At 36.1% G+C, this 13,693-nt stretch overlaps 1 protein-coding gene across 1 annotated transcript; it reads left to right on the top strand.

The window, feature by feature from the left end:
• Positions 1-7,318: 7,318 nt before the first annotated feature.
• Positions 7,319-8,257, top strand: LOC308640766 (olfactory receptor 1J21-like; the record flags this gene model as incomplete). The annotated part of the gene is made up of 1 exon (XM_081278602.1): positions 7,319-8,257. The coding sequence occupies one exon, from the start codon at positions 7,319-7,321 to the stop codon at positions 8,255-8,257; it is 939 nt and encodes a 312-aa protein (XP_081134728.1).
• Positions 8,258-13,693: the final 5,436 nt, after the last annotated feature.

The following is a 13,693-nucleotide window of genomic DNA, read 5'->3' as shown; positions in this document are numbered from 1 at the left end:
TAATAGGATTCTCAAAGTTGCTATGAAACTGCTTATTTGTCTGCACTTGTATGTGTGCAGGACATCTTTGGGGTTTAAACTGATGTTAGAATACATGATCCATGGCAATGCAAGTTTTCAATTGTCAATCATAGTGCTCCATTGTTTCTATATTAAAATGATTAAGACGTCAATAATACCACCATTGTCTTCAAAGACAATCTTCAAAAACAATTTTTCCAAACCCTTGATATAAAATGGACTCCTACTGAGGTTTCACTATGGCTTTTGGGTTAATTTTGAGATTGATCATTTTTGTAAATGGGCGTTAGCCTCAATTGAAGTTCATTGTTCTGAAATCCCTTTTCATCTTATTTGCCAGCTTTTGCTGTGGCTGCATATTTGAGTGTGTTCCATTACTCAATGATAAGCTGAAGCCTGGGTCTTGTTTGAATAAAACTCAGAAAGATGAGAGAAGTTTGCTGTGGAAGGAGACATAGATGAAGGTCATCTAGGTAATGGTATCAGGTACCTGGGGAAGTAATAATGTCATTTGTCAATACAAAGAGACACATTTCCTCATGCTGTTAAATGAGAAACCATGTAGAGTCTGAACTTACTGTTTTTGTTTTATTTTCTAAGGTTGTTATAGTTGTACATACCATTTGGGTTCATTTTGACATAATCGTGAAATTTGAAATAATCATGATTTGCATGAAATTTAGTTTACTCCACCTCTCTTCCCATTTTCCCACAGGTTTCCTTTTCCCTCCACCCTGCTCCCTTGCTCTTCTCTACTTGCCTACCTTCCACTCATTTATTTATTTACTTTTGGAACTGGGGATTGAACCCAGGGATGCTCACCCACTGAACACATTCTCAGCCTTTTTTTGTATTTTATTTGAGACAGGGTTTCCCTGAGTTGCTTAGGGCCCCACTGAGTTGCTGAGACTGGCTTTGAACTTTCAGTTCTCTGGTCTTAGCCTCCTGAACCACTGGGATTACAGGCGTGCGACACTGCGCCTGGCTTCATTCATTTATTTTTAATTGGTACGTTTTGCACGTATATAAAGGTGAAATTCACTGGCAAATTTATAGGTACATGTAGTATAATTTTGTCAACTTAATTCCATATTTTCTTCTATTTCCAAGACCTTCTCCCTCCCCCTCAATCTCCTTCTACTCCACTCACCCATCCTATATCTTTATGATGTCAGACACCCACCCCCACTTTATGTCACTCTTGCTTCCACATATGAAAGAAAATATTCAATTCCCGATTTTCCAAGTCTGCTTTGTTTTAGTTAGCATGATATTCTCTAGTTCTACCCATTTACCAGCAAATGCCATAGTCTTGTTCTTCTTGATGGCTAAGTAAACCGTGTTGTGTATATATGTACAATATCTTATTAGTTTATTCATCTATCAATGGACATGTAGGCTAGATCTATATTTTGGCTCTTGTGAGTTGCACTGCTATAAACATTGATGTGGCTGTATCTCTATATAATGCTGATTTTAATTCTTTTGGATAAATTCCAAGGACAGCTGGGTCATATGGTGGTTCCATTGCTCAGTTTTTGAGGAGTCTTCAAAATGCCTTCTAAGGTGGTTGTACTAATTTGCAGTACCATCAACAATATATGAGTGTACTTTTCCCCCACATCCTCACCAGTATTTCTTGTTATTTGTATTCTTCTATTGTCATTCTGACTGTATTGAAATGAAATCTCAGTGTAGTTTTTATTTGTATTTCCCTGATTGCTAGAAATGTTGAATATTGTTCCTATATTTGGTGGCTGCTAGTGTTCCATCTTTTGAGAAATTTCTGTTTAGTCCATTTTTCCATTTCTTGATGGGTTATTTTATATTTTGGTGTCAATTTTCTTGAAATTTTTTAGGTATTCTGGATATTCATCCTCTGTCAGAGGATTTTTTCAACACTTTAAGCTCTATCTTCATGCTCTTCATCATCTCCTTTTTACGCAGAAGGCTTTAAATTTTATGCTAACCCCATTTATTGATTCTTGTTTTTGTTTTCATGAGCTTTCGGGGTCTTGTGAAGGAAGTTGGTACCAGCATCAAAATGTAGGAGTGTTGACCATAAACTTTCTTCTAGTAGTTGCAGAGTTTCTGGTGTAAATTTTGAGTTTTCTAAGTCATTGATCAACTTTGATTTGACTTTTATGCAGGGTTAGAGATAGGGATCTAGCTTCGTTCTTCCACATGTGAAAATCCCATTGTCCAGCAACATTTGTTGAAAGGCTGTCTTTCCTGCAACATATATCTTTGGCATTATTGTCAAGTATCAGATGACTATCACTATGTGAGTTGTCTCTGTCTTCTGTTCCATTGGTCTTCATGTGCATTTTAATGCCAATACAATGCTGTTTTTATAACTATAGCTCTGTAGTATAATTTGAAATCAGATATTGTGATGCTTCCAGGATCCTTCTTCTTACTCAAGATTTATTTTGCTATTCTGGGTCTTTTAATCCTCCAAATTAATTTTAGGACTTTTTTTCTATTTCTATGAAGAAAGTCATTGATATTTCGATGGCGAGTACATTAATTCTGAATAGCATTTTGTCAATATTGATTCTGCTAACCCAAGAACTTGAAAGGTTTTCCCATCTTCTAAGGTCTTCCTCAATTTATTTCTCCAGATTTCTGTAGTTTTCATTGTCTTTGACCTTCTTGGTTAAGTTGATACCCAAGTATTTTATTTTTGATGTCAATGTGAATGGGATAGTTTTCCTGATCCTGAATTGCTGTTGGAGTAGAGAAAAACTATTGATTTATAAATGTTGATCTTTCATTCTTCTACTTTGCTGAATTTATTTATCAGCTCTAGAAGTCTTCTGGTGAAGTTACTTTGAATCTTCTAGATATAGGAAAGTGCCATCAGCAAACAGAATATTTGACTTCTTTTCATATTTGTATCATTTTAATTTCCTTTACTTGCCTGATTATTCTGATGAGAGTTGCAAAAACTACATTGAAGAGGAGTGGTGAGTTGGACATCAGACCTAGTTGTCAGACTGGTCACCAGAATCTCTGTAGAGCTCTGTATGAGTAAGCTCTACAAGATAAGCTCTCTCCTCACTATGCCCACCCGGTGCCACCCAGCACTGTCCTCTCTGTGCTGCTTCAATCACGTTGGCCCAGGCACACTCTGGACCCCACAATCAGCAACTGCTGGGTCAGGCTGGTGTCTTCCTATGGTTTCCTAATCTCACAACTCACTGTGCTCACTGTCACATGGTTATTCAGAACTGGTTCCTGCACAGGATCTCTGACTGCTGTGGACAATCTGCCCTTTGTGAACTGAAATACTCTTCACCCAACTTCTCCCACCATCTCTGTATCAGTTCAGATCAAACCCTCCCTCTACTCCACAGGTTCTCCCAAGTCAATTTTACTCACCAAGCTTTTCTCTCTCTCTGTGCTTCCCATCCCTCAGTGGTGGGAAGTGCATCTGTAACGTACTGTTCCTATGTTATGATCAAAGTTTCTAACTTTCCGTGTCTCTGTGATTATTTTGCTGTCCAACATCAGATTTCAGTTCATTCTCTTAGTCGTCCACCTTGTTGAGGAGCACTTTTCCCATTTTAAAATTCTTGAGCTACAGAACCGCTGTGGACCTGCTGGGGAGTACACCCTTCCTCTAATCTGCCATCTCATGAACTTTTTTTTTTTATTATTCTTTCATCTCAGAAAAGAGGGAGGTGACAATGACACTGTTGTGTTTGAGATGGAAGTTTTGTCAACCCCTGACTTCTACAAAACAGACAAATCAATTGGAGTCTTATCATTAGGGAAACCATGACTGACAGACCCAGAAACCATTCTGGAAGTTTAAATGTCTTACTGGACTTCTTCACGTGAACAGCAGTTCCCAGTACAACTTGAATTTAACATAAATAGAAAAAAATAACAATATTCACAAATATTCAAACATCTTCACCTGAACAATGAGCATATGAAATTCATTTTCTACCAGCATTGAATAAATGCTGGGAAGTATGAAATGGATTTGGGATCAGTTTTGTAAGGGTGAGTGAAAAGCAAGCATTCAAAGATTATTTTATAATATCATGGGAAATGTGCACCAATAGAATGCTTTCAAGCAAGAGAATGAAAGTTATTGAAATGATATTTCATTCCCCAGGTCTATTAATAATGATGAGATTTAACATTCCAAGGTCTTTTATTCAGAGTGATAGCATTTGACTTCTTTTGTGTTGTTGAAATAGTATGGGGTCAAAGGCAAGAAATGTTGATTATCACTCTCAACCTCCAGCCTGGCTTGCTATAGACTCTTCATCACACTTTTCCCAAGGTCAGTTGAGATGACAAAAAGCATTGTGAATCACCAGGTTCCTAATGGCTGGCTTGGGGTTATTGTCATTATTCTTCTAGGGATGAACTCTCTTATGTCTGCTTCCAAAAGTAAGTACCTCTTACCCCAAGGGAGCCAAAAGCAATGAAGCAATTAGATCTTGTTGGTCTCTAATTTGGATCTGGAATAGGGGATTTTCACCCTCCCCAGGTTTTCTCCATGGTTTATAAAGTCAGAGAGTTCAGACTCATTTCTCAGGAACAGTGAACAAATGTATATCCATATGCCTATCCTAAATGGTTTTGAACCAACTTTTCTCTTTGTTTCAATGGAACTTTAAGCCATTTAGAAATGCGACTTGCTTACTATATTTTGTGCCTTTCAGAAGAAATGGAAGAATCTTCTTATGACTTGCTGCTGAAGGTATCTGTGTTCGTTATGTAAGGGGCTATGTCATAGCAGGTGTAGAATTTACATTCAGTAGTACAATCTTCTGGGTTTTATGTCTATGTGTGTTTGTCCAGTGTGTACAACTGATCCCTAAACACTATCCCTCTCATATCACACTCTGACAGACAGCTACATGTAGAGTAATTTATCTTGAATTGAGTATAGATCCAAAATTTGAGGTAATAGGAAAAAAAATTACTAAAAGCATAGCATAGTTTAATCTCAGATTGATACAATATCTAAGCTTTGAGAGGTGGAAAAATGTATCTCTTTTTCTTAACTTTAACCCCATTAGGTTTGTTGGGGTTTCTTCCAAATTGTATCATAAATCTCTATTATTTTCTTCATCTCTGCTGCCATATTACAAGTACAGATAGGTATTATTTTGTACCTGAGCTGCTGTAATCACCTCTTATTCAGATTCCTGCTGACACTCTTTCCTTGGTATAATCTGACCTCTATCTAGACAGCAGCAAGATTAATCCCTTCTTTATTTAATTCTTTACTTGAGTGTGCTACTGTTGTAGATATATTAAAAATTTCTATGTTAGATGTAAAGGGTTTTATATACTGTGGCTTCTCAATAATTCTCCAAGTTGAGTATTTCCCAGACTGACTATGGTCTGGAATTTTTTGTTTCTTAAATGTCCTGGCTCTGTTGTCTCCACATACACAACTGAAATGCCCATTTTCATAATCTTCTGGTGACATGTTCTTCTATTAAGGACTCCTTTTTAAACAATCAGCTTCCTTTTCACATTAGCCTCTGGTAAATTGGCACTCTATCAAAACCATAAATATTTTCCCTCAAATTCCATTCCTAAGAATTCCAGATTTTTATTCCAGATATATATATGCTTGTGAAAAATTATAAGAACAATGTTTACAACATACTGGAAATAGAAAAATATTAGAAACAACCAATATGCCTAACTGAGAGCTAATTACTATTTTAATTGTGACAAACTGATTGTTACTAACATGGTGATAAGTAACAACCAAAAGTGTAATCCATGTCAGCTCACAGGATCACATTAGTATAATTTTTAACATAGTGCACTGAAGGATATAAGAATTTTAAAGATAATTTCAATTAAGTTGTGAGAGTTGTTACGTAAACTTTAGGTAAATTCCCCAGATGAGTTTATGATAAGTTAGATAGTGAGACACTTCCTTAGCTATCAGATGATAATTTCCTTCACTTTTCCCCCACATTTTCTATTGGTACATTATGGTTGTATATATTAATAGGATTTATCAGTACATATTTGTACATGCATACAATATAAGAATAGAATTTAGCCAATATCACTCCCCAACAATTTCCTTCAGTTTAAACAAACATTACAAAGAATATATATTCTAATATTTAGTATACAGATTATAATCTGTTTTTCTATTATTTTGTGTTAGCTTACATGGGTAGGTCTGAGACTAACTGACTTGAAGGAGAAAAAGAAAGGAATGATAATATATGCAATGTAGAAAAATATTGAAATATAACAAAGGTTAAGATTCTTTGGTATACCATTAAAGGATGAATGGATAAAGGATATATAGTATGTTTTAACATGTGTGAATATGCCACAATGAAACCTATTATTATGTATAATTAAAATGTGCTAATTTAAAAGAATCTTTGGCATCAAACCTAGGCTAAGAATCATGAAGAAGAATGGTATCATTTGTTTTTGCTAGGCAGGCACCAAGAAACTCTTTGGCAGATTCAAGAAGTGACTGGAAAAGTCAAGTATTTTCCAGTACCATAATGACTTCAATAGGGTGATTTGGTTTGATTGAGGGAATTCCCAAGGTGTTAATTTTGGGTTTTCTAGGTGGACAAATAACATGAACAGAAGTTTTATCCCCAACCCTTGAAAATTCCATTAGAAAGAGAGATGGAAAATTAAGAACCTTGAGTATAAAGAACTTTCTTAAAAGAATAACAGATAAACATATTGCAAGGTGTGTCATTAGATATTTTATGTTATAGACATTAATTCATAACTTAGCACCCATGCCTCAACCTGTCCATATGATACTTCCACCAAGTCTTCAGATCTTAATATCCTATAGATCCAAAGCAGTCCACTGTGTGCTCTTGATTCAGTCCGTGGAAACAAATCATTAGCCAAAGTGTATTTCAGAGGCATGGGGAAGGCTAAGAGAGGTCAAAAACCATTAGACATCACATCATCTAATAGTCTTTCCATTAGCTGATTACTGACCTGGTCATATACACAAATTCCCTAACTCAAATTTCTATACTGAGCTCCTCAAGTGGAACTTGGTGTGATTTGATATTCATTCTGAAGTTTCATGGTACCTTCAAAAGATGTTCAGTTGTTTTATAGGTGGACAAATATTATCCTTTCCCTGACCCTCACTAGCCCATCAGTATGGCAAAAAGCCTGAGAGATTCAGGTTAAAATGCACTTACTGACTAGTTCAAAGTCATGATTTTGGTGTATAATATTACCAAGGACTTCTCATTCTTTCACATTTCCATCTCCTTTTTTGTCTCCAGAAAAAGGTAACAAGAAGAGCATGAGGAGGGATAATCAGAGCAGTGTGTTTGAGTTCCTCCTCCTGGGGCTCCCCATCCAGCCAGAACAGCAAGGCATGTACTACACCCTGTTCCTGGGCATGTACCTGACCACGGTGCTGGGGAACCTGCTCATCATCCTGCTCATCAGGCTGGACTCTCGCCTGCACACCCCCATGTACTTCTTCCTCAGCCACTTGGCCCTCACTGACATCTCTTTCTCCTCAGTCACGGCTCCAAAGATGCTCATGAACATGCTGACGCACACTCAATCCATCTCCTATGCTGGGTGCATTTCTCAGGAATTTTTTTTTGTATTTTTTGCAAATCTTGACAGCTTCCTTCTGACCTCAATGGCCTATGACAGGTATGTGGCCATCTGTCAACCCCTGCACTATTCCAGAATCATGAGTCAGAACCTCTGTTTCCTGCTAGTGGTTGTGTCCTGGGTCTTATCCTCTGCCAATGCACTTTTGCACACCCTCCTCCTAGCCCGTCTCTCTTTCCTTAGAGGCAACACTCTGCCCCACTTCTTCTGTGACCTCTCTGCCTTACTCAAGCTGTCCAGCTCTGACACCACCATCAATCAGCTGGCTATTCTCACGGCAGGATCAGCAGTTGTTACCCTGCCATTTATATGTATTCTGGTCTCTTATGGCTACATTGGGGCCACCATCCTGAGAAGACCCTCCATCAAGGGCATCTGCAAAGGCTTGTCCACATGTGGCTCCCACCTCTCTGTGGTCTCTGTGTACTATGGAGCAGTTATTGCACTCTATATTGTCCCCTCATCTAATAGCACTAATGACAAGGATATTGCTGTGTCTGTGTTGTACACTCTGGTCATCCCCATGGTGAACCCCTTTATCTACAGTCTGAGGAATCGGGATATAAAGGGAGCTCTCAGAAACATCCTCAGTGGAGGAACCATTTCAACATGATGAGCTTCATCTTCCTTATCAGGTGTACCAGTCTTTTAAAAAATTTGTTAATTTGTAGCCTTTTGTGACAGTTTGTTCACTTCTCAAATAATAATTAAATTTTCTCCTAGCTTTATAATTTTATTTTTGTGTTTAATTTTGTAATTCCCTTTGAATTTATCCTCGTGTGTGATCTTAATTAGGATTCTAGATTTACTTTTGGTTTCAGTAACTTTTTATATATTTATTTTTAATGGACAAATAAAAAATGGTACATGCTTATGGAGCAACATGATGTTTTTATAAATAACATATATCATTTATACTATTCAAATCAAAGAAAGTGTATCTATCTCCTCAAATATTTATCACTTCCTTATGTGAAATTATTCAGGACTGTTTCTTCTAGTATTTTGAAGTACATAGTATTGTATTATTATCACAGTTACTATACTGTACCATGAGTCATAAATTATTTCTCCTACTGTAACTTAAAATTCATTGAACAATATTTCCCCATGTCTCTCCCTTTTAATCTTTGCAAGTGATTCTAATTTCATATTCGTTTTTCAAAACATTTTCACAAACTACAGAGGATGGCTTTCTGTCTGTGGAATGCCAGGACAGTGGTACCCATACAACAGGCGCATGCCCCAAATGTCAAACATAAACTTGAACGGAGCCCTCGAGGTCTCAGATGTTATGTGGGTGCGAGGCAAAGTAGTGAGAGGTGAGAGTTTTAAAGTCCTCCCAGGTGGTGATGTAATCATGGGGAATGAAGCCCATTCACATCAGGGGCTTCAGCGAATCTGGGTCAGGACTAAAGAATGGCTAGAAAGGATGTTAGGAATTCTAGGCAACCTGAACCGAGTTCAAGTCAGGCTTCAGTGTAATTTAATTCACTATATTTTATTATGAAAAGAAAAAGGGCATTTCTATCCCTGAACTATCTAAATGTTCTGTTTCCATCTGAAATGGTAGTGTGTTGTTTTAGTCCTTGAGAAACTGACTTTGCTCAAGGCAAAGTTACTTAACTTCATTGCTATAAACTGATTACTGTGACAAACATGCTTGCATTTATTACTTAACTCTAGCATTTGGTATGAAAGAGGCAATTCAAAAAAATTTTTTTAAACTAGGCATCTTGCACTAAGTTAGCAATATAGTAAAACTAGAAATCAAACTTCTGTATGTGAAGTCACATCCTGAGAAATACAAGCCACTTGAATAATTTTCAAACCTGAGCAATATTTTTACCAATTTTATAGAAAATTTTGCTTTAATCTTTAATAAATATTGAAATAACATTTAAACAAAATAACATACATAACATATGTAGAATTAAATATATGTGCCAGGTATATTTTTTTCTTATTATTTGGGGATCTTGACAGCTGTAGCATGCTTATATTTGTGTATGTATTCATATATAGATGATATATGATCATATTTTAGAGAAAAATATTAAAATAAATATTCATTAAAAATATCTTTGCTAGAAATACCTAGAAAACTAACAATATATTGGAGTTTTTTCGGCCATTTCTGAATTGTATTTTCACTCTTCTTAAAGTTACTCAGAAATTGTGGATGTGTAACCGATGTGACTCTGCAATCTGCATTTGGGGTAAAATTGGGGGTTCATAACCCACTTCAGTCCAATGTATGAAGTATGATATGTCAAAAGCTTTGTAATGTTGTGAACAACCAATAAAAAAAAAAAAGTTACTCAGTATTTTTACTATTTTCTATGTTCCTTTACTTTTTGTAAGAATTTTAACATTTAAAAAATCTTTCCTAATCCATAATTCATGTAAATAAGACTTTATTTATTTTATTTTTCTTTTGTTTTTACTATTATCCTTATTAAATTTATTTAAATATTTTCAACTTCTGCTGTGAGACTATAACACTTTTATTTTCTCTCTTTTCGGGGTCATTTTTTTGGATTTACTGTATTGCTATTATGAACAATGATGCTATCAATGCTATGCACATACATATAGTATGTATATGGTCATGTAAACTATATATACAGAAGAATTATTTGATTATATGGCAAGTGAATATAAAATTTATCACTGCTAAATTCTTCTAGAAAATAGTTACACCAAGAAGCCTTACTGAAAAGGCTACATGGGGGATGATAAAACAATCCGTGATTGCCAAGGTTTGGTATGGGAAAGTGAGGAATGAATAAGTAGAACAGGGAATTTTTAGGGACAAAAATTATTCTGTATGTCCCTGTAACTTTAGGATACATGTAACTATGCATTTTTCAAAACCAAACTAGAGAAAAACAATCAAAGCAAAAACCTGTAGAATAAAGAGAGTGAACCATAATGTAAACTATGAGCTTTAGTCAATTTTAGCTTACCAATATTGATTAAATTGTAACAAAGTCACTATACCAATGTAAAATATCATGGAAATCAAAGGACATTGGGGAAAATTTTCTGCTCAATTTTTCAATAAACCTGATTGCTTTAAAAGTGTTCCACTAAATTTTCAGAGCTTTAATACTGCATTATAGTTATACATAGTAGTGGGGTTCATTTTGTCATATTTATACATGCATAGAATATAATTTGTTCCATTTCAATCCCCAATACTTCCACATTTCCTTTCCTTTCCATTCCCCTCCCTTCCTTTCTTCCCCATGTTCACCTTCCTCTATTCCACTGGTCTTCCTTCTAATTATTGTTTTTTTAAATTGGTGCTTTATAGATATACATAAAGGTGGAATTCACTGTGGTGTGTGCATATGTGGAAACAGCATAATTTGGTCAACTCATTGCACAGTTCCTCTCTATTTCCATCCTTCTTCTCTCTCCTCCAGTTTCCTTCCTCTGTTCTGTTTATCAGCCTCCTATTTTCATGTGACCTCCACTCCTCTTTTTTCCCCTTATTTCACTCTCATTTCCACAGATGAAAGAAAACATTCAACCTTTGATTTTCTAAGTCTGCCTTATTTCACTTAGCACGATGCTCTCTGGTTCCATCCATTTACCAGCAAATTACATAATTTCATTCTTCTTTATGAATGAGTAAAAGTGTGTATTTGCCACACTTTCTTTATCCATTCATCTGTTGATGGGGACTTGGGCTGGTTTCATAACTTGATTACTGTGACTTGTGCTTCTATAGATATTGGTATAACTGAATCATTATCATATGCTGATTTTATTTCTTTTGGATAAATACTAAAAGGTGGCATAGTTGGGTCATCTTACTCCAATTAGAATGGCAATCATCAAGAATTCAGATAATAATAAATGCTGGCAAGGATGTGGGGGAAAGTAAGACTCATACATTGTTGGTAGGACTGTAAATTAATACAACCACTTTGGGAAACAGGATGGAGGTTCCTCAAAAGACTAGGACCATTCCTATTTGTTAAATTACACTAGTTTAAACATGTATCCACAAAGCTTGAGTGTTCCTATTACTTTTTTCTTAACACTTTAAAGACAAAGATTTCACTTTTTTCTTGCAGATGTAGCAAATGGCAAATTACATCTCACTATGCTTTTACTTTCTATTCTCATGATCATTAATGCAATAAAACATCTGACCTAGTGTATACTATCTGTTTGTGACAGAGATGACTGACTGCTCACCATACTCATGATCTAAATTTGTCACTGGGAAGGAGCTTCTACATTTTTTTTAAAAAACTGATTTAGGGAGTCTGGGCAACACATTCTCAACAGTGGAAGAGAATGTGTGCTATTCCTGGACAGGGTTTTAAAGAAGCAGAAGGATTTTCTCTATTAAAAGAAATAGGTTACCTGCTGTTCTCAGAAAAATTGAGCCTGGCTCTTGAATTACCAGCTGGTGAAAAGCCTTCTACCCACTGGGAGACCCACACTGAATCATGAGAACAAGCACCATTATCCTTATTGCTCTAGAAAAAAATACATGATCATTTTTTTTCTTGATTTTTCTATTGGGAGGTTTGTCTTTTATTTATTGCATATAGACTTCATATAATTTGGAAATTAGTCCTTTGTCCAATTTTAAAATTTTAATTTTATTTTTTTATTTGTTCTTTTTAGATATACCTGATGGTAGAGTAGATTTTGACATATTCTACATACGATCAGTTATTCTAATTAGGATCCCATTCTTGTGGTTGTACATGATGTGGAGTTTCACTGGTGGTGTAGTCATACATGAACACAGGAAATTTGTGTCCAATTCATTCTACTCTCTTTCCTATTCCTATCCCATCCCTTCCCTTCATTCCCCTTTGTCTGATCCACTGAACTTCTGTTCTTCCCTGTGGAGAGCGGTGATTCGAACCATGGTTTCTGATTTCTTCATGACTGCATTTGCAGTGGGAGCTGCCTATGTAATAGTGCAGCATGAGATGCCCCAGTTGCTATGGTAATGCCAGCCAGGGGTAGCCATGTGCAAAGTGAGCAGCTTTAACAGTTGGAACCTTGGATTCAGACACCAACTCCCAGGGGTAGAGAATTCTGGGCATAACAAGATGACCTCGATGTCTTACAAGTTTCCAGTGTCCTTCAGACTGACTGCTTTGCCAAAACTTTCTCACAAATAACCTGATGACAAAACCTATATAATAAACATGTCAGTCAAGCCTCATCAGGGAGTGGCTACCCACCTGGTCCCTGCTTTTTCTCTATGTGTGTTTGTCCTTTCTTCATCCCCTCATCACCCTCTGGTTTCTCAATTAATGGCTATGCTGGTGGGGGCACTTCTCTTCCCCCCTGGTTGTATGTTAGCATCCACATATCAAAGAGAATATTCAAACTTTGGTTTGGGGGGTTTGGCTTATTCACTTAGCTTGACAGTCTCTAGACCCATCCATTTATTGGCAAAAGTCATAAAGTCTTTTTAATATTGCAAGTGTGTTCATATAAAGATTTTGACTTTTTAATGTACCACTAGTAAAAATAGTCCATTTTAATGTGTTTGAAGTTATTGATTCATCCATTTATGATGTATTGGTGTATTTTAAGTGATTTTTTGAGGAAGTCACCCTGACAATGGCAATCAACATCAAGACATCAAGTCAGGGATATGGCATCAGGAGAAGTGCAGAAGCTGAGCAAGAGTAGATTTATATTCCGGGTATGTATGCAAATACAGGGGTGCATTGTTTGCTTCAGTAGTAGGAATACCCCAGTGGAATCCCCTCTAGAACACTTCATATTAATACCAATTCACCACACACACACACACATACACACACACACACACACAATGACTGATAACTTATATGTGCAACAGATTCTTATGAATCAAGGTGAAGTTTGTGACTTTAGAAAATAGAAGCCAATTGTGTCCTTAGATTAAAACACATGCACCTGATCAAAATACCATGTGATAAGAAATAAGCTAGATTTCATCAGGAGTTAGTAAAATTTAATATAAATGGTATCTGCTTTGGTAACCATTCAAGACTCTGTTATTATATCACTTGGAGAT

Source organism: Spermophilus citellus, assembly GCF_964194105.1.
Source record: "Spermophilus citellus genome assembly, chromosome: 2".
Taxonomy (NCBI): Eukaryota; Metazoa; Chordata; class Mammalia; order Rodentia; family Sciuridae; genus Spermophilus; species Spermophilus citellus.
The sequence above is the reverse complement of the archived record's forward strand: the minus strand, read 5'-3'. Positions and strand labels throughout refer to the sequence as shown.